At 44.6% G+C, this 24633-nt stretch overlaps 1 protein-coding gene across 17 annotated transcripts in view; it reads right to left on the bottom strand.

Annotated features, from left to right (window-relative positions):
• The window catches only part of FBXW12 (F-box and WD repeat domain containing 12), a 75059-nt gene that overhangs the window by 9625 nt on the left and 40801 nt on the right, over window positions 1–24633 (bottom strand). For 11 of the 17 annotated variants that reach the window (XM_045049733.1, XM_045049703.1, XM_045049711.1 and 8 more), the window contains 7 exons: window positions 11358–11395; window positions 10981–11138; window positions 10047–10165; window positions 3300–3509; window positions 2340–2498; window positions 1169–1379; window positions 35–213 (listed from right to left, as the gene is read on the bottom strand). In XM_045049733.1, the coding sequence (XP_044905668.1) occupies window positions 35–213; window positions 1169–1379; window positions 2340–2498; window positions 3300–3509; window positions 10047–10165; window positions 10981–11138; window positions 11358–11395 (1074 nt within the window). Of the gene's footprint in view, window positions 1–34; window positions 214–1168; window positions 1380–2339; window positions 2499–3299; window positions 3510–10046; window positions 10166–10980; window positions 11139–11357; window positions 11396–12022; window positions 12738–24077; window positions 24234–24633 lie in introns of those variants that run through there. The other 6 variants (XM_045049761.1, XM_045049700.1, XM_045049760.1 and 3 more) reach the window with 6 other exon arrangements.

Raw genomic sequence — 24633 nt, 5'->3', positions numbered from 1 at the left:
GTGAGCGGGGCGGGGGGAGAAGGCGCATACGGACCGCCCACAAATTGCCGATGGTCCTCTGGTGATCCTCAAATCGTTGCAGCTGGTGCCCACTGATGGTGAAGAGGAACAAGTATGGCCCACTCTCAAAGACGATCATATTTCCATCACTGGCTCCCATCCAAATCGGACTCTCCATATGAACTGGCAACAGGAAAGTCGCGACCTGATGGGCTGTTTTCATGTGGAACAAACACACGCAAACTTGGAGTCATTTAGTCAGAATGATATCTTTACACGGAATGAAAAAGCATACTCGTTACTTTCATGGGACCTCAGCCTGGTGAGGAAAATGAAGGACAGGCCAGTGGCAGATACAGGTCACTGACCATGGTAACAGGTGCTAGGACGTGGGAACGGAGCATGGTGGACAGTGACAGCTCAGGCATTGAGGAGGCGTTGGAATCCAGGCCTGAAAACAGCATGGGAATCTAACCACATCTGCCCAGGGTGTGTCTGGGCAGCTCAATCGGTTGAGCATCAACTCTTGATTTCGGCTCAGGTCATGATCTCACAGTTATGAGATCAACTCCTAGGTCAGGCTCCATGCAGGGCCAGACGTGGAGCCTACTTAAGATTTTCTCTCTCCCTCCCTCCCTCTTTCTCTCAGGCCCTGGGTGGCTCAGCCGGTTAAGCATCTGACTTCACCTCAGGTCATGATCTTGCTGTTTGTGAGTTCGAGTCCCATATTGGGCTCTGTGCTGATAGCTCAGAGCCTAGAGCCTGTTTCAGGTTGTGTGTGTGTGTGTGTGTGTGTGTGTGTGTGTGTGTGTGTGTCTCTCTCTCTCTCTCTCTCTCTGCCCCTCCCTGGCTCATGTTCTGTCTCTCTCTCAAAAATAAATAAATATTAAAAAAAATTTTTTTAATGACAAATAAAAAATATAAAGAATCTCTCCACTCATGCACACACTCTAAATAAACAAACAAATAAAATCATATCTGCCCAAGAGCAGGGTGGAGTGTAGAGGTCAGAGCGTGGGCATCAGAGACACTAACCTGCAAGGGTTAGCCTGCAGCTGAAGAAATCCCCTGCCTGCTTCACACAGACCGTTTACATACATTTATGGCTTCAAAAGAATGCATGAGCGAAGGGGAGGAGAAGCCGTGTTTCCGGTGTGGCACCGCCTACCTTGGATGACTGTTCTGCCCCCAGTCCTCTCGGTCATTAGGTCAAAGGTGGTAAATCCTGTCTTTTTGGAAGAGCCTCTTCGATACATCAATGTTATCCTGCTTGTCCTCCTTGGGGCCCAGCAGGCTCTGCAGCATGACGAAAACGGGATAGAGAGTGACAGGGGGCTTTTGCCTTCCGATGGTTTCAGTAAGCACTCTGTGAAAAAGACCTATGGAGAGATTGTTGCACAAATAGGTGAAGGGGGAAGTAGCAGCATCTCAGTGCAGGAGGGACTCCAGAAAAGCCTCCTTAAAAATCCTTACTTTGTGGGACACCTGGCTGGCTCAGTCGGTGGCACATTGGACTCTTGATCTCAGGGTCATACATGCAAGCCCCACGTTGGGCATGGAGCCTACTTAAAAAAAAAAAAAATCCTCGTTTTGTGGCCAAACTTTAATCTGCATCCTAGGAAGCACAGAGTAGTCACTTGACATCCAAGAACCTGTCTTCCTATCCTGCCTGTCGTGGTCACAGAGAGCAAAGCCCCTGCAGCCACGCTTCAGGCATGCCACAGAGGTACAAAATCGTCTGGCCACACTGGAGTCCAGATCAAGTTGCCACTGGCTCGACAGATCTCCCCTCCTTGGAGAAGGGGTCAAGGGCTGTTTTGCTTTGGCTGCCTCCTCTCAGCTCCTTGCTCTTTGGTGCCCGGTCCACCTGTGCCACGGTAAAAATGGCTTGGCTCAAAGGCCACAGACTTTCTCAGAGTGCCATTCAGAGGTGGATCCATTTTTATTTACTTCTGGACTGCTTGGTACTTTCTAGCCAAGGTGGATAAGAGTAAGGAAAGCTAAAGTGAACAAGGCTACCAGAGATCCTCCTCTCTTGAGCTGTCCCCCACTTTCCTCTAGCTCTTTGGCCGATTCAGGCTTCTTGATGCAAATTTTCATGGCTTCTCAATGCCAAGTTTCATGAATAAACGTTTGTTTTTGCACCTAGACATCATCACTTCCAAGAACACTGCCTCCTGACTATCGAAATGGATTCTAAATGTGATATGGCCTTTGAGAGGGGGGAGCCCTATGTCTGGTCCTTGCTGAGCGCTGCAGGTTCTCCCACACTTCCTAAACTCCACCTTCCCAATGCTTGACCCTGTCCTCCCAAGGTTAACCCGCAGAGCAACACTCACCCTGGGCAAGATGTTCTGATGTGTCCCAGATGCAAAGACCCATTTCTTGTCAGGAGAGCAGTGCAGAAGGTCAACAGTGTATTTAAACGCGTGGACTTTAGAAACACCCCTGAGCTCAGGCACTGTCAGTGTGTAGATGTCACCTTCAGAATTGCCGACCTGAAACCAAAGCACCACCACCACATCAACAGAAGGAGATGGGAGATTATAAAGCACACAGAAGGCATCACTGTCAGCTGCAAAATATTCTACTGTTTTGGGTGCCAGGGTGGCTCAGTTGGTTAAGTGACCAACTCTTGATTTCAGCTCAAGTCATGATCTTACGGTTTCATGAGCTCGAACCCCACATTGGACTCTGTGCTGACAGCACAGAGCCTGCTTGGGATTCTCTCTCTCCCTCTCTGCCTGCCCCTCTCCCATTCATACTATGTCTCTTTCAAAATAAACTTTAAAAAATTTTTAAAAATATATATTACTGTTTCTTTAATCATATAATGGAAATTAAAACCTCTTGATGTTGTGAGAATGATCCCAAGGAATAAAACTTTCTAAGCCCCAAAGCATTCTTCTCGAGGATAATTATTCATTGGTACATCAACATTATTCTTTTTTCTCAATATCTCCCCAAACCCACAGCTCTCCCTCCATAGTCCCTGTTCAAGGTCATGTACTGTACAATCGACACTTGAAAGAAGAGACATGGATATAAAGTAATTCAGGATTTTTTTTTCCTTTTTTTGGAAGAATGACTAGGGAAATGTACTTGTGGGAGATCAAGGGCCAAGATGGTAGCAAGGTTTGTGTGACCAGCATTCGCTAGTATGTTTTGACCCTCAGGGTACATGGTAGGAATGACTCCAAGAAGATAGACTGTGATGTGACAGTAATGGGGCCACAACAGCGGCCAAGGCAGCAGGCATTTTGTTTTGTGGGTGCCCTCCAGATGCAGGGCTCACTTACCATCAGGAATGGGCCATCCTTTGTGAGACAGACTTCCAAGGAAAAGCAGGCCTGAGACACGGGGAAAGTGGCCAGGGCATCCTGATCCTGACAATTCCACACTTTGACGGTTCCCTCCAAATCCACAGTGAATGCGAGATGCATCTGAGGGAGGGTCGCCAGATGCGTGATACTAGACTGCTGGACGGGGCTTGACCAGATCATAGTGCCCTAGAGGGAAAGGAACATTGTATGTGCCAGGAACTCCTCACACCCACGGTGCTTTCATTCTGCCAGCGTTTATTTGGAAGTCTCCTCCAAATTAGAGCCGTTTCTTGCTTCTGGGGAAAAACAAACAAGAAAATACCCCCTTGAGAGGGTAGTGAACACAGAAAAGGAACAATACAATATATTCAAACAACAGAAGAGCTCACTACATGATAGGCATAAAGAACGATCTGACTTCTGGGCCCAAATCAGTTCTGCCTCTTTTATTAATAAAAAAAATTTTTTTTTTATTTTTGAGAGACACAGAGAGAGAGAGAGAGTGTGTGTGCATGCACGTAGGGGAGGAACAGAGAGAGGGAAAGATTCTAAGCAGGCTCTGCACCATCAGCACAGAGCCCGGTGCGGGGCTAGAATTCACAAACCGAGAGATCATGACCGGAGCTGAAATCAAGAGTCAGGTGCCCAACCTACTGAGCCCCCCAGGTACCCCAGTTCTGCCTTTCTAATGGTGTGACATTTGGCAAGTTACTTATCATTGTGGCTTCTTACACAGTTGTTTCCATTTCATAGCACACGAAACATACTTAGTAGGAATCCAAAGAATATCCAGTTCACAGTAGGATCCAAAGAATATCAACTCTCATAATTGTTATCCATCATCAATCGTGTATGTTGCAAATAAGAACGGTTTCCTTTCTAGATTTTCTTTAGTTTAAAAATCGTGAAGTGGGGCGCCTGGGTGGCGCAGTCGGTTAAGCGTCTGACTTCAGCCAGGTCACGATCTCGCGGTCCGTGAGTTCGAGCCCCGCGTCAGGCTCTGGGCTGATGGCTCGGAGCCTGGAGCCTGTTTCCGATTCTGTGTCTCCCTCTCTCTCTGGCCCTCCCCCATTCATGCTCTGTCTCTCTCTGTCCCAAAAAAAAAAAAAAAAAAAAAAAAAAAGTTGAAAAAAATTTTTTTAAATCGTGAAGTATATCAAAGAGATAAAAATACAAAAATAAACGTAAAAATTGTTACAAAGTGTTCATATAACTACTTTTTTTTTTAAACATTTGTTTATTTTTGAAAGAGAGTGTACGAGTAGGGGAGGGGCAGAGAGAGAGGGAGACACAGAATCTGAAGCAGGCTCCAGGCTCCCAGCACAGAGGCCGACGTGGGGCTTGAACTCACAAACTGCGAGATCATGACCTGAGCCGAAGTCAGACGCCCAAACAACTAAGCCACGCAGGCGCCCCATATAACTATTTCTACCTGTACTTGTTCTATTTACTAACCTCTCTACCCTTTCCAAATGTCACCACCATTTGTACTCTTAACACTAAGAGGCTTCCTGTGTAGTGTTATCTATTGCTTTGTAAATCATCCCCAAATTGGGTGGCTTAAAATCAAAACTAGGATGAGATATCACCTCATACCTGTCAGAATGGCTAAAATAAAAAATATAAGAAACAAGTTTCAGCGTGGATGCAGAGAAAAAGAAACGCTCGTGCACTGCTGGTCGGAATGCAAACTGGTGCAGCCACTGTGGAAAACAGTATGGCGGCTACTCAGAAAATTGAAAAAAGAACTATCATATGATCTAGTAATTCTCCTACTGGGTATTTACATAAATAAAACAAAAACACTAATTCAAAAACATGTATCACTCCTAGGTTTTTTGCAGCATTATTTACAATAGCCAAGATATAGAAGCAGCTCAAGTGTCCATTGGTAGATGAATGGATAAAGAGTATGTGGTATATTTAGACAATGGAATATTACTTGGCCATAAAAAATAATGAAACCTTGCCATTTGCACCACCATCGATAGATCTAGAGAGTACAGTGCTAGTGAAATAATTCAGAGAAAGACAAATACCATATGATTTTACTCATAGTTTACTTTAAGAAACACAAGAGAAAAAAGAGACAAACCAAGAAACAGACTCTTAAGTACAGAGAAGAAACAGTTACCAGAAGGGAGGTGGCTGGGGGAATGGGTGAAATAGATGATAGGGATTAAAGAGTACACTTATAAGGGCACCTGGGTGGCTCAGTTAAGCATCTGACTCTTGGTTTGGGCTCAGGTCATGATCTCATGGTTTGTGGGTTTGAGACCCATGTTGGGCTCTGTGATGACAGTGAGGAGCTTGTTTGGGATTCACTCTCTGTCCCCCACCTCCACCCCTGCTCTCTCAAAATAAACAAACATTGACCAAAAAAAAGTACACTTGCCACAATGAGCACTGAGTAATGTATAGAATTGTTCAATCACTGTATTGTATACCTGAAACTAATATAATGCTGCATGTTAACTACACTGGAAGTTTGTTTGTTTTTTGTTTTTTTTTTTTTTAAATAAGCAAAATAAGTAAAGGGGCGCCTGGTAGCTCAGTCAGTTAAGCGTCCGACTTTGGCTCAGGTCATGATCTCTCAGTCTGTGAGTTCGAGCCCCGCGTTGGGCTCTGTGCTGACAGCTCAGAGCCTGGAGCCTGTTTCAGATTCTGTGTCTCCCTCTCTCTCTGCCCCTCCCCCGTTCATGCTCTCTCTCTGTCTCAAAAATAAATAAACGTTAAAAAATTTTTTTAAAAAAATAAGCAAAATAAGTAAAAAATAAACCCTCTCCAGGGGCACCTGGGTGGCTCAGTCGGTTGAGCTTCCGACTTGGGCTCAGGTCATGATCTCACGGTCCATGAGTTTGAGCCCCGCGTCGGGCTCTGTGCTGACAGCTTGGAGCCTGGAGCCTGCTTCAGATTCTGTGTCTCCCTCTCTCTCTGCCCCTTCCCCGTTCATGATCTGTCTCTTTCTGTCTCAAAAATAAATAAACATTAAAAAATTTTAAAGAAATAAGTCTTTTTAAAAATAAGCCCTCTCCAAAAAAATTGGGTGGATTAAAACAGAAGTTTTTGTTGTCTCAGTTGCTGTTAGAAATTCAGGTGCAGCTTGGCTAGGTAGTTCTGACTCAGGGTCTCTTAGGAGGTTGAAGCTGGCTGCATAAGGACGAAACTCAAGATGGTTCACTCATATGGCTGGCAAGTTGGTGCTGGCTACTGGTGGTCCTCAGTACTTCACCACACAGACCTCTCTGGAGGACTTCTTAAGGGTTCTCATAACATTATTGGCTGGTTTTCTAAGAACCAATGACTCAGAGAGGAAGTGTCTTTTGTGACGTAGCTTCAGAAGTCACACACCATTCCCACAATATCCAATTGGTTACAAAGGCCAGCCCTATTCAGTATGGAGTGGCCTACCTAAAATCGGGAACATGGGACATCTTAGAGGCTGGCTGACACAGTCCACCTGCAGTCCCTAATAGTCACCTCTGGCCTACATGCAAAATACACTCACCATCTCCCCAGTGCCCCCAAATAGTTCACCATTACAGCATCATCTCAAAATCTAGGATCTCATGGTTTAATAAGAGGCTCTTTAGACTCAGTTCATCTTGATGTGAAAACCTTGAACTAAATATACAAGTTATCTTTCTATTCCTCCAGCCCCAACATACAAGAGTAGGGTATTATAGGTAAGGATAACATTATAGACCCTCTCATCCAAAAAAAATAAAGGGGGAGGAAATGGGGGTAGGGTGGTGGGAACCACTGCTACACAGAAAATTTGAGATCCAATAGAGAACATGCTGGTAGTACGTTGACTGGGATTCAAGGCCTGGGAGAGATTCTTCAGGACTCTTGGCTCTGTCTTCTGAGTTCTCCTGCCCTTTCCATATACAGTGGTCCAATTTTTCAGGGAAGTGGTTTTTGGATCCAGCTTCTTCCCTGTAAAAGTTCAGGATTCCAAGTCCTCTTCTCCTGTTACGATATCTCAATCTCTTTAAGTTCAAGCTGGCAGCCTTTCTGTCAGTAGGAGTCTCTGAAAAACTCTGTGGGTCTCCAAAGAAACTTACTGAGTTTATGTCATCAGACAAGAGCCACATTCACAAGTCTTGGAGATAATTCTCTGATACCCTGGGCTGCCAAGGGCAAACTTAGAGGTCCAGTGCTTGTCTCAACAGCTCTGAGGCACTCCACTTGGATCTTTCCGTGGTCTAAAAAAAGAATGGGGCTATGGGCGCCTGGGTGGCTCAGTTGGTTAAGCGTCCGACTCTTGATTTTGGCTCAGGTCATGATCTCACTGTTCTTGAGATCAAGCCCCATATCAGGCTCTGCACTGACGGCGTGGAGCCTGCTTAGAATTCTCTCTGCTCCTCCCTGACTCTCGCTCACTCTCTTGCTCTCAAAATAAATAAACTTAAAAAAGAAAGAATTTTGCAGTCACCCCTTTGACTTCACCTTTATAGTATGGTTTACAGACACTGCCATGGATTGATCTTGCTTGGAGTTGACTTAAGTTTTAACGTCATTTCCCATCTTGAAAGGCTGTGAATTTTGAGAACCAGCAATCCTTGGCTCCCTTTTATTTGACAGCCCTCACTTTATCCTCTCCCTCTTACTCTTGTGTTTTGCTCCAAGCAGCAAGCAGCAGCCAGCCTTCAGCATTCTGCCTGGAATTCTCCTGAGCAAGATCATTCAATTCAGTGGATATATTTGCTAGTTTCCACGTTACCCTGGGTGACAGTGTTGCTCAACCTTCCGCAGCTATGTAGCAAGGACCCGGTTTCCTCCAGTGTCCAATAACACTTTTTACATTTTCCTGTGTGTCTTCACTGGCAACCTCACGGCAGCCAATTAGGTTTTTGCTAACAGTCTCTCCAAGGTCCAAAACTCTCCTCAGAGCTTTCTTAGCTTCTTCCCACTGCCTGATTCCAAAGCTTCTTCCACATCTTAAATTTTTGTTATGGCAGCACCCTACTTCCAGGTAGTAAAAACTTATCTGGGGATGCCTGGGTAGCTCAGTCGTCTGAGAGTCTGACTCTTGATTTCAGTTCAGGTCATGATCCCAGGGTTGTGGGATCAAACTCAGTGTCAGGCTCGATGCTGAGTGTGGAGCCTGCTTAAGGTTCTCTCTCTCTCATGCTCTCTCAGCGCCTGGGTGGCTCAGTTGGTTAAGCATCTGACTTCGGCTCAGGTCATGATCTCATGGTTTGTGGGCTCGAGCCCTGCATCAAGCTCTGTGCTAACAGCTCAGAACCTGGAGTCTGCGGTGGATTCTGTGTCTCCCTCTCTCTCTCTGCCCCTCCCCCACTCACACTCAGCCTCTTTCTCTCTCAAAAATAAACATTTTTTTAAAAAGTTAAGATTCTCTTTCTGTCCCTGCCCTTTCATGTGCACACGCTATCACTCCAAACAAAAAAACAAAAAACAAAAACACACAAAAACCAAACACACACACACACACACACACCCCAAAAACAAAAAATCCACCCTGTTACCGGTTGCTGCTACCTAACAAATGACCTAGCAGCTCAAAGCAATAAACACTTATCTCCTACAGCTTCTGTTGGTCAACAATTCAGGAGTCAACTCACTGAGTGGCTCTGGTTTAGGGTTCCTTGCTAGGTTGCAACATGTTGACTGGGGATACAATAACCTGAAGGATTGAAGATCAGTTTCCAAGATGGTTCACTCATGTGACTGCAAGCTAGTGTTGGCTGTTGGCAGAAGGCCCAAGCTCTTTGCCACATGGATCATCATCCACTGGGCTTCAGGGACGTGGGACTGGTTTCCCTAAGAGCAAGTTATGCAAGAGTGTACTTTTCTGGTTTATCTTCTCAGCTTTACTGAGATGTAATGGGCATAGAACATTGTGTGACTTTAGGAGCATCCTTCTAGACTTTTAGTTCATCATTCTCCTACCACCTCAAGTATTCATAAAGAGGTATTTGTCATACTCTAGAAGACCCTGTGTGACAAAGAAGCATTATGTAGGTTTTTAAAGTTTATTTTGACAGAGAGAGTGTGTGTGCGCATGAGTGGGGAGAGGAGGTAGGGGAGAGACAGAGAGAGACAGAGAATCCCAAGCAGGCCCTGCACTGTCAGTGCAGAGCCCGACATGGGGCTTGAACCCACAAACCATGAGATCACAATCAGAGCCCAAATCAAGAATCAGATGCTTAAATGACTGAGCCATCCAGATACCCCAAAGAATAATTTTTACAGGGAGAAAAGAGAAGTCCAAACAGGGCAAGCCAAGAAAATATAAAAATTTGGGCCCCATGTTGGGATTTTCCCATTCCCTATCCAGTGATTCTTGCACTACTTTTACTAATCCTGATATGTAAGACTGTTGTACTCCTTGGCAGTGATCGGAGTTAGAGACCGCTTTCTGAAAAATCCAACGTAACAAGTGCCAACAGTTGACAGGAAGGGGGGAGAATAGATAGTGAAGATGCCCAGCGCCCAAAGTTTCTCTCACAGTCATTCCACGTTACCAAAAGAAATTAAGTCCTTGCACACATTTATATCTAGAAACACACATTAAAAAATGAATTTTCTGTGTGTGTCTGTAGACTAGATGAAAAGGTCACAGATTACCAATTAGAAGACCTGCTCTGAAACTCTGTTCCTGGCACCATTTCCTAGTATCGTTTCTCCCCAGCACCCATTTCCTGCATGGAAGACGGACACGGGAATACATTACCTGTGCTCCTCGGCCAGACTCACCTCCTGCACATCCCAGGCATAAAGCACGTGCTTGGATGACACGGTACAAATGATGGACTTCTCCTGTCCACCCATCGTGGGGCCATTTCCTGACAGATAAGCCATAGGTCCTATGATTCCTAGAAGGAAACACAGACAATACTCGAGGGATGATGCAGTCAAATAAAGAACTCTGGAAAGATAATTGTAAGTTTTCCTGCACCCTCTTGGGAGAGTTTGGAGAAGAGAAGAAGTTGGGTGGCCTTCAGAGTCCTCCAAAAATGGGTTCCCATTGCAGACTGGCCATTTGGGAGACACTGGCCAATTGGTTTTTCTCCTTCATTTCAGTTTCCATAGATATAAAATGGGGATAAAAACGTCACCATCAGAGAACTGTTCTGAGTTTTAAAAGAGGTACTAGGATGGGGCACCTGGGTGGCTCAGTCGGTTGAGTGTCCAACTTCAGCTCAGGTCGTGATTTCATGATTCATGAGTTCAAGCCCTACACTGGGCTCGCTGCTGTCAGCACAGAGCCCTCTTTGGATCCTCTGTCTCCCTTTCTCTGCCCCTCCCCTGCTCTCGCGCACTCTCAAAAATAAAACATTTAAAAGATAAAAATAAAAATAAAAGAGGTATTAGGAATAAAGCAAACAGAACTTCTGTTATTTAAGTTTCCTTTTTGTTTAAAATTTTTATCCTAGGAGGGATGGGAAGTCTGCGGAGAAAGGGGGTCCTCACAGGGCCTGATCTGATCTTGTGACCACGGGGGACAAGAGAAGAAGCAGGGAGACCAGGGACAGCTACCACCGCAGCCCAGTCCCACCAAGTTTTAATCTTCTTTCTCCTCACTGAATGAAAACAGGGAGTGGGGGGGGGGGGGGGGGGGCAGGGAGAAAATGGCGCATTTCTTAAAACAAGTTTGTCACGGTCCTCTAGGCTCCTCCTACCCCCATACCGAGGTTCCCAGTTGCTTCTTTGAAGATAAAGTCCTCTGGTTGCGCCAAGGCCATCTGATACTCCTGCTTTGTTTGTTTGAGGAAGAATTGTTTCCACGTCTGTGAGCCCAGGCACTTGGAGAAGTTGCAGAAGCTCCATTTCTTCAGACACAGGTTTCTGGAAACAGAGTCATAACACCACCCCCACCCCCACCCCAGGCTGCCCCCCAGTCAGTCCACCTCCTCGGGAGCACTGGTCTCACGAACCCCTCCCTCTCTGTGAGCGTCACTCACGCCTCTCGAGACAGGGCCACCCGCAGGCCTCCTTGGTACGCAATCCAATCGTCTTCCCCCATGAGACACACCTGCCTTCCCGCCTTGCCCTTGCCTTGCTCACCTCCACAGGTGATCGTTCTCGGCAACTCTATTCCATTCCTGAGGGGGAGAAAGGAAGGGGTGAGCAGGCAGTCAGTCCCCAAAGGCTGGCTGCTCCTCTGCTATCATTTGTTCTGGTTGCAAGGCCCACACTGGTTCACCAGCCAGCATCTCGGCTCTCATGGCCCTCCCCGTCTGGGGGGATGGGGACAGGGTGACAGCAGAGGTCCGTCAAGGCTAAGACAGGCCCTTGGGATTCCTGTGAGAGTTTGGAGGGAGAAATGGGGACTTTTTGGAGCTTGAAATGGGGGCCGCAAGGACCATTTAGTCAGTACAGCAACTCCTGGGTATCAGTGTGTCCTTTTCATTTAACAAAACAGGAGGCCCTCGGAGGGGAAGGATGCTAACCCCCAACACACAAGGTACCACTCCATTATTCTGCAAATGGGGGCTCAAACTGGTCAAGAGAAGCAACTAAAATCCAGGGACATTGATCTCTGGGAGCTGAGCGGACGGGCCCGAACAAGGTAAATTTAAGCAAAGAGGGAGGCTGTGTGGGTATAAGGCTCGCGTAGCCAAGCTCTCAAAGCTGAGAGACCGAGGTGAAAGGGTTCTTGTGCAAGGACTTGTGGAGAGGTGTGGGGGTGGGGCGGGTCAGACAGAGAGCGGATCGTGGAGAACATTTACCCTGTTCACTTGGGAAGCCTGGAGCAAGCTGAACGCGTCCAGGAAAGAGAAGATTTTTAATGTCGGCAGATCAGGCAGTTGGAGCGCCATCTTGCACAGCCTGAGCCTACATCCAGTCTCCTTTCTCCTCTCCAGTTGCTCTGAATTTAAAGGCCTGGCCCAAGTCTGCAGCACTCGGGAGGATTTCCACCTGCAGCTCATCTGGCTCTGATGGAAACAGCCTGCAGGTGCATGCACTCGCAGGGAGGTGGCCCTCCACTTGGGCCTCCTCTGGGACCAGATCCATGAGCTGAGGGCATCCCTCCCTGCACTCGCCTATTCATTGTGTTCATTGTGTCAACGTGTTCGACAACACCTTTTTTCTTTTGCACTGTGAACTGAAAGTGCAGGATCCGGGGCAGCTCTAGGTGCTGATGAACTTGTCAAGACTCTCTAGGAAATTTTGACTGACACCCTCCAAGTTCCAAATCACTGGGGTAGGGAATCAGGTTGGCACGTTTATATGTCTATTTTGAGACATCGAATCTGACCAGCACGGCCTATCTCCCAGCACCAACACACCCCCTGGGTTTCTACCTTTGTGCATTTCACTTTCCAGAGGAAGGAGAAAGCATGGGCCACAGAGGCCTGTGCTAAGGGCACAGGGCTTATCTGAGATGGCTCTCACAGGTGGTGCCTTTCTCTTGTGACCCAATACTTTTCTTCCAAGAACTTAACAACTGATTTTTTTTTTAATTTTTTAAGTTTATTTATTTATTAAAAAAATTTTTAACGTTTATTTATTTTTGACAAAGAGAGAGAGAGACAAGTGTGAGTGGGGGAGGGGAAGACAGAGAGGGAGACAAAGAATCCAAAGCAGGTTGCAGGCTCTGAGCTGTCAGCACAGGGCCCAATGAAGGGCTTGAACCCACAAACCGTGAGATCATGACTTGAGCCAAAGTCAGATGCTCAACTGATTGAGCCACCCAGGTGCCCCTTAAGTTTATTTATTTTGAGAGAGAGACAGAGTATGAAGGGGATAGAGGCAGAGAGAGGGGAGAGAGAGAATCCTAAGCAGGTTCCACACTGTCAGCACAGAGCCAGACACGGGGCTTGCACTCATGAAGTGTGAGATCATGACCTGAGCCAAAACCAAGAGTCAGATGCTTTACCAACTGAGCCACCCAGGCGTCCCTGATTCCAGTATTTTCTATGAGTTCCTGTCTGAGGCTCAACGGTGATGACCCCTGTAAACTGGGTCAGGCTGCCTCCGCCTGACCCACAGTAGTGGTCCTCAGCAGCACCATTTTTCCTGCAATGATATCTACTCTATTATCCAAAACTAGACTGGGCTTTCCTTTTTCTTTTTTTAAATTAAAAAAAATGTTTTAATGTTTATTTTTGAGAAAGAGTGAGTAAAAGAGAGAGAGTGTGAGCAGGGGAGGGGCACAGAGAGAGGGAGACACAGAATCTGAATCAGGTTTCAGGTTCTGAGCTGTCAGCACAGAACCCGACATGGGGCTCAAACTCATGAACCTCAAGATCATGACCTGAGCTGAAGTTTGTGGCTTAACCAACTGAATCACCCAGGTGCCCTCAGACTGGGCTTTTCTGGGATAAATGTCCTCTTCCTCAGAATTTGCATTGGGAAACTTCACACTGACAGGCCGATAAAGTACAAACCTCACAACTATGGGGAGACATATTTTTCGTTCTGTTGAATTAGGTTCATAGGAAACTGGTTTGAAGAGAATGTGGTTTGAAGAGAAATAAACTGTTATAAAGGGAAAAAAATCCTGGTTTCAAGAGAGATAAAGGGAGTCTTACAATATCTTTCATATCAATAATTCATTCAAGTCCTTTCTAAGTCAGTTTCCCTGAACTATGCCATTTTACTAATTATAAAATTAAAACACAATCTTTGGGGGTATCTGGGTGGCTCAGTCTGCTAAGCAGTCTGCTAAGTCACGGTCTCAAGGTTCATGAGTTCGAGCTCCACATCAGGCTCTGTGCTAACAGCTCAGAGCCTGGAGCCTACTTTGGTCTCTGTGTCTCCCTCTCTCTCTGCCCCTCCCCCTCTCATGCTCTGTCTCTCTCTCTTTCTCTCTCAAAAACGAATAAACATTAAAAATAAATAAAATACAATCTGTGTTTTGGTTTGCTGAATTCAAGTGAATGAACAAGCTCTTGACTATTCACTACCTTTAATACCAACAAAAAAATGTATGTTCAAATTTATTAGACCTTGATATACATCCTAAATTGTCTTCAAATATATTCATGTTTGGACAAATAACACCTGGGACTGCACACTTGCCAGCCTGAAATAAAAAACAAGTGTTGTCGAGGATGTGGAGAAAAAGGAACCCTTGTGCCCTGTTGGTGGGAATGCAAACTGTGGAAAATAGTATGGAGGTTCCTCAAAAAATTAAAAATAGGACGACCTTATGATTTACTAATTCCACTAATGGGTATTTACCCAAAGAAAACAAAAACACTAATCTGAAAAGATATATGCATCCCTATGTTTATTATGGCATTATTTACAATAGCCAAGATATGGAAGCAGCCCAAGTGTCCAGCCATAGACAAATGGATAAAGAAGATATGGTATATAAGATGTATATACAATGGAATATTACCCGACCTTAAAAAAAAAAAAGAATGAAATTTTGCCATTTGCAACAACATGGATGGATCTAGAGAGTATAATGCTAAGTGAAATAAGTCAGAGAGAAAAACAAATACCATATGATTTCACTCATATGTGGAATTTTAAGAAACAGATGAAAAAAGGGGGAGAGATACAAAAAACAGACTCTCAAATATAGAGAACAAACTGGTGGTTACCAGAGGGGAGGGAGGGGACGGGTGAAATAGGCAAAGAGGAGCAAGAGTACTTACTGAGTACTGAGTAACATATGGAATTGTTGAATGCCTTTAATGTACATCTGAAACTAATATAACACTGTATGTTAATTATACTGGCATTTTTTAAAGTTCAGAGAATTCAGAGAATTCCTAAAGCAAAACAAAAACAAAATAAATAAATATCTACAACACTTGTGGAAAAATCTTAAGTTTCCCAGTGTAAACACTATAAATATATAGTGTAAATAAATATAGGGTATAGTATACATAACTACACAAATGGTTTGAATACACTTATAGTCAAATAGACGTGCCCAAAATCACTCCATTCTAATATCTCCTTTGTCTAACCCTCTCTAAAATTTTATTTTTATTTTATTATTTTTTTATTGTTTATTTATTTTGAGAGAGAAGGAGAGTACTCACGAGTGGGGGAGGAGCAGAGAAAGAATCCAAAGCAGGCTCCGTGCTGTCAGCATGAAGCCGATATGGGGCTCAAACTCACAAACCATGAGATCATGACCTGAGCTAAAACCAAGAGTCTGACACTTAACTGATTGAGCCACCCAGGCGCCCCCCACCGCCTCTAAAATTTTAAAAGCCTCTCAGTGTGAAATCAATAAAAGGACAAAATACACAAAAAACAAAACAGCACATGGGACTGGAATTTGGTGACAAGCCTCCTTCCAGTTCTAATGGTCCAGGACATTGAATGTTAGAACTGATTTTTGGGTTGCTGCCTGCCCATACCCTCTGTAAGGTGGGAATGGTGATTTCAAACTGACTCTGTCTCAGGATCTCTCTCTCTCTCTCTCTCTCTCTCTCTCTCTCTCTCTCTCTCTGTTTCTTATTCTCTCTCTGATTAGGCATTCCTGCAATTTCTTCAGGGTTCTTCATTCTACCTGCATCCAGCCTATGGGTCCCTGTGTCCGTATAACAAATGTGCAGTAAAAGGACGTTGTAAGCATGCAAGGCACTCTCCGTTTGTCCCTCCACTTCCCCCGCCCCCCATCATGTAAATCACTTATCTTCGTTTCATTAAGGTCTTGTTCTTTTGTTTGGAACACATCCTCTCTGTGTTGGTTTCTATGCATTAGAGAAAACAGCTACCTCTCCCGGTCTTGGCTTGGTGTAGGATTAACCTTATCAGCCAACCCTGCCCTATCTCTTGGTTGTCTCTCAAACCTTGGTGATTGTCCAAGTAGCCTGTTTTATTTTTAGTGGCTCCTAGTAGTTGAGGGTGTGCCAGGACCTGTCAGTGTCCCGAAGGGGAGGATCTCAGTCAGCATCTAGATTCAGGCTGATTGGAAGCCTGACCCTCAGGCAGCAGCTTTTAAACATGTACAAATATACCTCTTTCAGGGGTAGATGGACCTTTCTGTCTGCTTCCTCTGGGTTGAGCCCTGGGGTGACAGCCAGGGGAGAACTGTTTATTTCTTTGATCCTGTCCTGTTGAACCTGTGAACATAAGCCCCACTGGCCACCAGAGCCAGATTATCAAGAGATGTGTCCTCCGGGCAGTAGATACAAAAGCCAGGGCACTGGACACATGCAAAATCTGATTCTATTTCCTTCCGAAGAAGGAAACATTGAAGCTCAGAATGCCGAGGCATGTTGAATATTCAGCCTCCCGATTCTGATGGTACAAGCAACCCGGATCTGGGGCTTCTTTGGGGTAGAATCTCTTTCCTCCCTTAGCCAAGCCAGCATTTCTCTGCCCAAGAAATAGTGAATTAACCTAGTTAACCCTGCAGTTGTATAACTAACACCATAATGAACATACAGAACAGTTTCATTACTGTCCCAAATTCCCCGGTGCCCCCCAGAGCTGACTTTTGATAAACAAGTTTTTTTTTATTTTTAATTTTTTTAAATGTTTTTATTTGAAGGAGAGAGAGGGAGACAGAGCATGAGCAGGGGAGGAGCAGAGAGAGAGGGAGACACAGAATCTGAAGCAGGCTCCAGGCTCTAAGCTGTCAGCACAGAGCCCGGATGTGGGGCTCGAACTCACAAACTGTGAGATCATGACCTGAGCCAAAGTCGGACGCTTAACCGACTGAACCACCCAGGCGCCCCTTTAACTTTTTAATTAAAAACATTTTTTTAGTGTTTATTTTTTGAGAGAGAGAGATAGTGCAAGTGGGGGAGGGGTAGAGAGAGAGGGAGAGAGAGAGAATCCCAAGCAGGCTCCGCACCATCAGCACAGAGCTCGATGCAGGGCTCGAACTCATGAACCATGACATTATGACCTGAGCCGAAATCAAGAGTTGGATGCCTAACTGGCTGAGCCACTCAGGTGTCCCAATAAACAACTTCTTAATGAAGCTCAATTTATCAAATTTTTTCTTAAATTTTTTTTTTCAACATTTATTTATTTTTTGGGACAGAGAGAGACAGAGCATGAACGGGGCAGGGGCAGAGAGAGAGGGAGACACAGAATCGGAAACAGGCTCCAGGCTCTGAGCCATCAGCCCAGAGCCCGACGCGGGGCTCGAACTCACGGACTGCGAGATCGTGACCTGGCTGAAGTCGGACGCTTAACCGACTGCGCCACCCAGGCGCCCCTCAAATTTTTTCTTTAATGAACTATATTTTTCCTTTTCCAGGTAGATTTGCCTACCACAAAGTTACTTTTTGCTAGAATCTTTATTGTTCTGGCCTTTCATATTTAAATCTGGGATTCATTGTGAATTAATTTTTCTGTATGGACTCCATCTGACATAGCACCAAGGGTAGAAAAGGTGACTCTTTCTCTGTTACAGTTCACGGACATCTTTGTCGAAAATCAGGTGATCGTCATATATGTTGGTCTATTTGTGGATTCAGTATTATGTTCCATTGATCTATTTAAGTAGTAAATTTATTCCCTTCCTCATGGAGACAGGGGGAAGATTATCCTAATCAGATAGGGGACTGAGAGGACAGGAGGCAGGTTTGCAGTATTTTAAGGTTCCATTTACTTCTGGATCACCTGGATGTGATTTCTGGTGTGCACCTTGAGATGTCCCAGCTAAAAGTGTAGTGCATTTATAAGGGTCTCTATGCTTTGTTGGGTCTTGAAATTTGATGTTTTCCTTTTTAGCCCTGAGAGACTGTGGGATATTTTAGAGGCTTTCTGTCCAACTTTTTTTTTTTTAATGTTTATCATTTTTGAAAGACAGAGAGAGAGAGAGCGCAAGCCAGGGTGGGGCAGAGAAAGAGGGAGACACAGAATCCGAACCAGGCTCCAGGCTCTGAGCTGTCAGCACAGAGCCCGACGTGGGCTCAAACTCACAAACCGTGAGATCATGACCTAAGCCGAAACCAGACATTTAACCGACTGAGCCACCTAGGTGCCCCAAGCTTTCTGTCCAACTTCTTATTCCCCTACTCAGTGCAGTGCAAGAATTTGGCAAACGCCTCCAGAGAAAGGAGAAACCAAGTCATACGTTGGAGTCTCATCCTCCTTCCTCCTTTCCCTGGAATATTGGCCACCTGAATCCTGGCTTCCATGCCATCCACAAATTTCAGTCTGCCACTTCATTTTGCTTACTCCTCTGACCCTTAGCAACAATTCTACCCAGATCTCTGTGTGCCTGGGTTTTCAGGCTCCCTCACACTATTATCAACAGTCCAGCGTCAATAGGCAAAAATTAGATAAAGAATTTTAGCTCCCACTCTGGTCCACTTCCTTTTGACATCTGCCCACTCAAATCCTAGTTACCTAGGCAGCTCTCTGATGATGTCATATAAATTCATTTCTTAAAATCTTATTTCCCTTTTAATCTGGTTTTCATGGGAGCATGAGTTTTCCACCAACCATTCCATCATCGCCAGAAAAGGATGTCTGGGTTTCTGGTTTAAATGATGTCTATATACTGATGACTCCTCTATTTATATATCTGTCCCAGGCATCTAATGTGAGTTTAAAACTGCGTAACCTGTTGTCTCCTTAACATTTGTACTTGATGTTTAAAAGGCATGTCCAACTTCCTGTTTAAAACCATATTCTTTCTGGTCCCACGGATGTACATTTCCTGTGTCCCCGTGCATAGTGAATGCCCCTTGCATTCTATTCTCTTGCTCAGGCCAAAAATATCAAAGTTTTTCTTGACTTCTGTTTGCTTGTGACCCTCATCTTCCCTTGTAGTACCCCATCTCTGCCTTCATATCTCAGCTCAAATATTACCTCCACATAAAGTTTTTCCTAAAATAAAAAAAAAAAATTTTTCCCTAAAATAACACTTTCCATCAAGTGTGGCCCCTTTAAAAAAATCTTTCTTAGAAGTTGTGGTTTATATATACAATGGAATACTACATGGCAACGAGAAAGAATGAAATATGGCCTTTTGTAGCAACGTGGATGGAACTGGAGAGTGTTATGCTAAGTGAAATAAGTCATACAGAGAAAGACAGATACCATGTTTTCACTCTTATGTGGATCCTGAGAAACTTAACAGAAGACCATGGGGGAGGGGAAGGGAAAAAAAAAAGGTTATAGAGGGAGGGAGCCAAAACATAAGAGACTCTTAAAAACTGAGAACAAACTGAGGGTTGGTGGGGGTCGGGAGGGAGGGGAGGGTGTGTGATGGGTATTGAGGAGGGGACCTGTTGGGATGAGCTTTGGGTGTTGTATGGAAACCAATTTGACAATAAATTTCATATTTAAAAAAATCTTTCTTAAAGTTTATTTATTTATTTTGAAAGAGAGAGGGAGAGGGAGAGGGCGTGTTCGTGAGTGGGAGGGGGCAGAGAGAGGGAGAGGTTCTGCACTGAGCCCAACGTGTGACTGGAATTCACAAACTGTGAGATCATGACCTGAGGTGAAATCAAGATTTGGATGCTCAACCGGCTGAGACACCCAGTTGCCCAAGTATGGCCCTTTTTGCTATTTTGTCTTCATACTTTTAACAGCACCTGTAATTCACTTTTAAATAAATTATTAGGTACATTTATTTGCTTATCTGTTTATTGTGTCTCTCCCTCAACAGAATATAATTTCTTGGATCAAAGGAATCTGTCTCTGACTCACTTTTGAATCAACCAAGTCCAGGCTTGTTTCTGGAAACAGGAGATTTAATTATAATCCAATGAATGAAGGAATGGCTGGATATATTTTAAGCTGATGGGAACAGCGAGTACCCTGATGCCACAGTCGCTAACAACCATGGCTGACACGGAAGGGCTCCTGCTTGATGTAAGGACAAACACAAATGAGAGAGGAGACTTAATTTTCCCTGTTGAAAACGAAGGAAAAAATTTCCTTCCCTTCCCTTTTTACCAGAGCATTAACTTTGGAAATTTGGCAACTGTATGTCCTTTCTCTGTCTCTATGAAGTGTATAAAATCTTTTTAGAGGTTAAATGAGACCCTTGCCAGAGTACCCTTACCGTGACAGGCACTGAGTAATGTATAGAATTGTTGAATCACTATATTGTACACCTGAAACTCATACAACACTGCATGTTAAGTATACTGGAAAACAACAAACAAATAAGATTCTTTCCAGCTTTAGGACCCAGGTAGGTCTTTATGACCAAGGTAGGTCTTTCTCAAGGACCTGGGAGCCAGGTCTTTGAAATGTAAACATCCAGGGAGATAGTACCCCTATCTCGCAGTTTCTGTGGGAGGGCAGGAGCCTAACTTCGGTGGGTACCTTGCTCCCAGTTGAAAAAGTATCTCCTTTCATGAAGAGTTTATTTTTCCTTTGTATGAAACCAACGAACCAACACAGATGTTTACCCCATTACCAGGTGAACTTAGGGTGAACCATGTAATAAATGGTGCTGTCATGTCTTCTTGCTGGATGACTAGTCATTTATTGTCTATCTTGAGAACATGTATGTAATGGGTATCTGCTGGGCCACATCAAAGGCTGAGACTTCTTTCTGTCTTTGTAATCTCTTCATGGATTGCCTGTGATCCACACCACATTCTTTCTGGCTTGATACTTATTCAACAATAAAATTCTCTTTTCCTTCTAAATTTTTTTTTCATGTTTATTTTTGAGAGAGAGACAGACAGACAGAGTGTGAGTGGGCAAGGGGTAGAGAGAGAGGGAGACACAGAATCCGAAGCAGGCTCCAGGCTCCCAGCTGTCAGCACAGAGCCCAACACGGGGCTTGAGCTTACAAGCTGTGAGATCATGACCTGAGCTGAAGTCAGACGGTTAACTGACTGAGCCACCCAGGAGCCCCTCTTTTTCTTCTACCTTTGTGGAGAGGCTTCCTGGGTTGGGAGATTTTTTTTTTTAAGATTTTTATTTTAAGTAATCTCTATATCAAACTCACAACCCCAAGAGCAAGACTGCATGCTCCACCGACTGAGCCAGCCAAATCTGCCCCTGGGAGATTTTGTTTTTAATTACACTTCTCTGATGCTGACAAAGGTGGGGGGAAATTACTTCTTGTGAGGATATGTGCATTTTAGACATATTCCAAACACGCTTGTTTGTCTCTGAAGCAATAAGCCAAAGGGCAAGATAAACATCAACACATCCAACCTAAATGAAGAATGAAGTAACAATTACAGATCCAGATATTTACGTGGGAAGACATTTGGTCATGTTGCATATTTTCCCATCCTTTCATGAGAATAAATACAGGAGAATTAGATATTTCTGCTCAAAGAATAAGACAAAATATCCAAGAATATAAAATACATATTGCCACGCAATCCCAGCCTATTTCCTATCTTTTTCTGAACAGATCGACATTTTTCAGAAAAATATTTGATAAGCACATGGAGTTCAAGATGAGGCCTCCATGGGACTTTCTCAACTGTCAGTTACTGAACAGCCTTATAAAGAAAACAGACTTTTGCTGTTCTAGGGGAAGGTATGCAAATTAGGGAAGTGCTTAATTATAGATGACTGGTAAAAATTTGAATGCTAATGAGTAGTTGTTTCTGGGGAGAGAAAGAGAAAAGTCTAGTCTGGTAAAAAATGGGTATGATTATGCCTCCTTGTATGGGGGGGGCTCCTTTACAGGGAGACTTTGTAGCTCTGCCCATCAAGATGGGCCAGTTTCTCTGGACTTTGTGACTTTCTTTGCCCAGCAGTCACCCTCAGGATGAGGTGTGACAGTCCATGGGCCCTCAGATGAGCAAGGAGAAGTGATCCCTCTAAATTACGGAAGGGGAAGATGGTTTTGCCATATTCCTCCATATAGCATCTACTCTGCTGTTGAAATTTGATTTCACTGTTTTTCTGGTGGAACATTCTGCCCATGCATAGCAAACTGGTATTTAAAACATCTTTTGGAGGTACCTATGATTTTCCAAGGTCTTTTTTTTTCTAATATCAGCCTTTAAAAAATTATAATTCTACTTTATGATTGATATACTTTCTCTCATACAGAAAGAGACATGTAATTTAGGAAAACCTGTAATTTCCCTCTATGATTAGATGTTTCAGTCTATCTCAATTTGGTCAGCTTCACCTTCCTAGTGAAAGAAAATCAGCAGCTCTTAAACCATGCAAGTGTAAATGCCCACGGCTAACGTATATGATCTCATAATCTCAAAGTGTCCTGTTAAACACTTTCCAATGAGAAAATATCTTTTCCTAAAATTAATAAGGGTTTGGAGAAAATATGATTCTCCGAACTTGCTCTAAGCAGCGTGGCAAGTTTCTTAGGTCCCCAATAAGAGGAATAGAGTAGTTCTACTGATGGTCCTTTTGGAGATGGAACCTCTGGTTCTTTTACTAGATTGCATCGAGGGGCACCTGAATGGCTCAGTCGGTTAAGCGTCTGACTTCCGCTCAGGTCATGATCTCACAGTCTGAGAGCTGGAGCCCCACGTTGTGCTGACAGCTCAGAGCCTGGAGCCTGCTTCGGATTCTGTCCCCCTCTCTCTCTGCCTCTGCCCCCCCACCCCCGCCACTTGCACTCTGTCTCTGTCTCTCTCTCAAAAATAAACATTTAAAAAAATTTTAGATTGCATTGAGCTATGTATCATACACGCCTGTTGCCCCTTTTACGCCCCCTGGGCCCACCCAAGTTCACCTGCAACTATAAAGATAAGGCAAGAGGACTTCCCAATGTGCTATCATCTTTACACATCCCAGGTATGGGCATCTTTTCTCTGCCTGAGGCTTTCTAGTACCTGAGGGGTCCTTGCATGGCTGCACAGACAGCTATCAGGGATACAGGAGTAAAAGCTTCTGAGGGTAGTCCTCACACACTGGGGCACGGGAGTTGGTGGGTAAATGTTTCAGCCTCACACACTGACCTGGGATGCTTCTGAGTTTGCTCTACACAGCTTCTCAGAGATTCCCTCATTGGGAGACAGCACAGACCTGCTCAGGAAAGCCACAGTGGATGACTTTTCTATCTTCCTGGTCTCGTTTTCCCCTGATTCCTCATCCTCCTCCCCCTGCCCCTCACCGGGTACCATCTTCAAAATAAAGCATGCCATTTAATTCCTAGTCTCAGGATCTTTTGGGGAGAAGCAATTCTGAGACTATTGGTATAGCAACTGGTCAAGTGTCAGTCAGATGACAGTGAGGACTGTTTTGCTAGTATTAAGTGCCATGTTGGTAAAGACATGTGGTGGATTGGGATGAGGTACAGGTGGAAAGTGAAACACTAATTTATGCATTAGCTCTAGAATTTGAACTGTATGTGGGGAAAGTGATTGGAAGGTCCTAGAGTTGGGTGTTTGGCTGATCATAACCTAAGGACGTGCTGTGAGAACCAAAATCCTGCCATGACAGCATTTGAACAGATCTTTCTTTCTTTCTTTCTTTCTTTCTTTCTTTCTTTCTTTCTTTCTTTCTTTCTTTCTTTCTTTCTTATGTTTGTTTATTTTTGAGAGACAGAGAGAGAGAGACAGAGCATGAGCCAGGGAGGGACAGAAAGAAAGGAGACACAGAATCTGAAGTAGGCTCCAGGCTCTGAGCTATCAGCACACAGCCCACCATGGGGCTCGAACTTACAAGCTGTGAGATCATGACCTGAGCCAAAGTCGGACGCTTAACCAACTGAGTCACCCAAGGGCCCCCAGATGCTCATTTCTTGTAGCAAGAAGGCAAACTGCTAAGATTAAGGCCAGGATTTAATTACAAGGGCAGTGGAGTTAAAAGGATGTCAATGCACAGAACTTCCAGGTCTTCTCTGCTAAATTAGGACATTAAAGCTGATGGAGTAAGACCGGATCTTCCTGAGACCACTGAACCTTAGATTCCCCTAAAAACCCTCTGGGTCTACAGAAGTAATTCCCTTACCTTTGTGAGAGGAGAGCAGGCTCCCACTATCCTGTGGCCGTACAAAGGCCTCCTGAAGTGGCTGCCCCACAAGAGGATGTCTGCCCAACTCCAGTTCCACTCATGCCCCCTTCGTGGCCTCTAGGCCAGGAACTAAGTTCAGGTCTCAGCAGAGCCCTGGTGAGGAAAGAGCTGATTTACCAAATGAGCTGTGTGCTGTGTTGTCATTTGTATTGTCTCATCTGTATTGTCGGGCACTGGGGAACAGGTGCAGAAGTGGACTGTGAGGGTTTTCACCTGCTGGAGAAAAGGCTGGGCACAGAAGTACTTCTTGATATGAGGGCACTCGCAATAGCTCAGGATTTGACATCGTGTAAAGACATATGACATTGGCTCTTGACCCCACTGGGAGAGCTCTTTGGAGATTTGACACGAGGATGCCACGGTAAATGAGTCGGAAATGTTGGAATTGCCTTGGCAAATAGTGAGGGTAAGAGTTTCAGCAAAGGGATGTATAAGAATTGAATTATTAGGGGTGCCTGGCTGGCTCAGTCAGAAGAGCACGCGACTCTTGATG

Source organism: Felis catus, chromosome A2, assembly GCF_018350175.1.
Source record: "Felis catus isolate Fca126 chromosome A2, F.catus_Fca126_mat1.0, whole genome shotgun sequence".
In the NCBI taxonomy this organism is placed as follows: Eukaryota; Metazoa; Chordata; class Mammalia; order Carnivora; family Felidae; genus Felis; species Felis catus.
The sequence above is the reverse complement of the archived record's forward strand: the minus strand, read 5'-3'. Positions and strand labels throughout refer to the sequence as shown.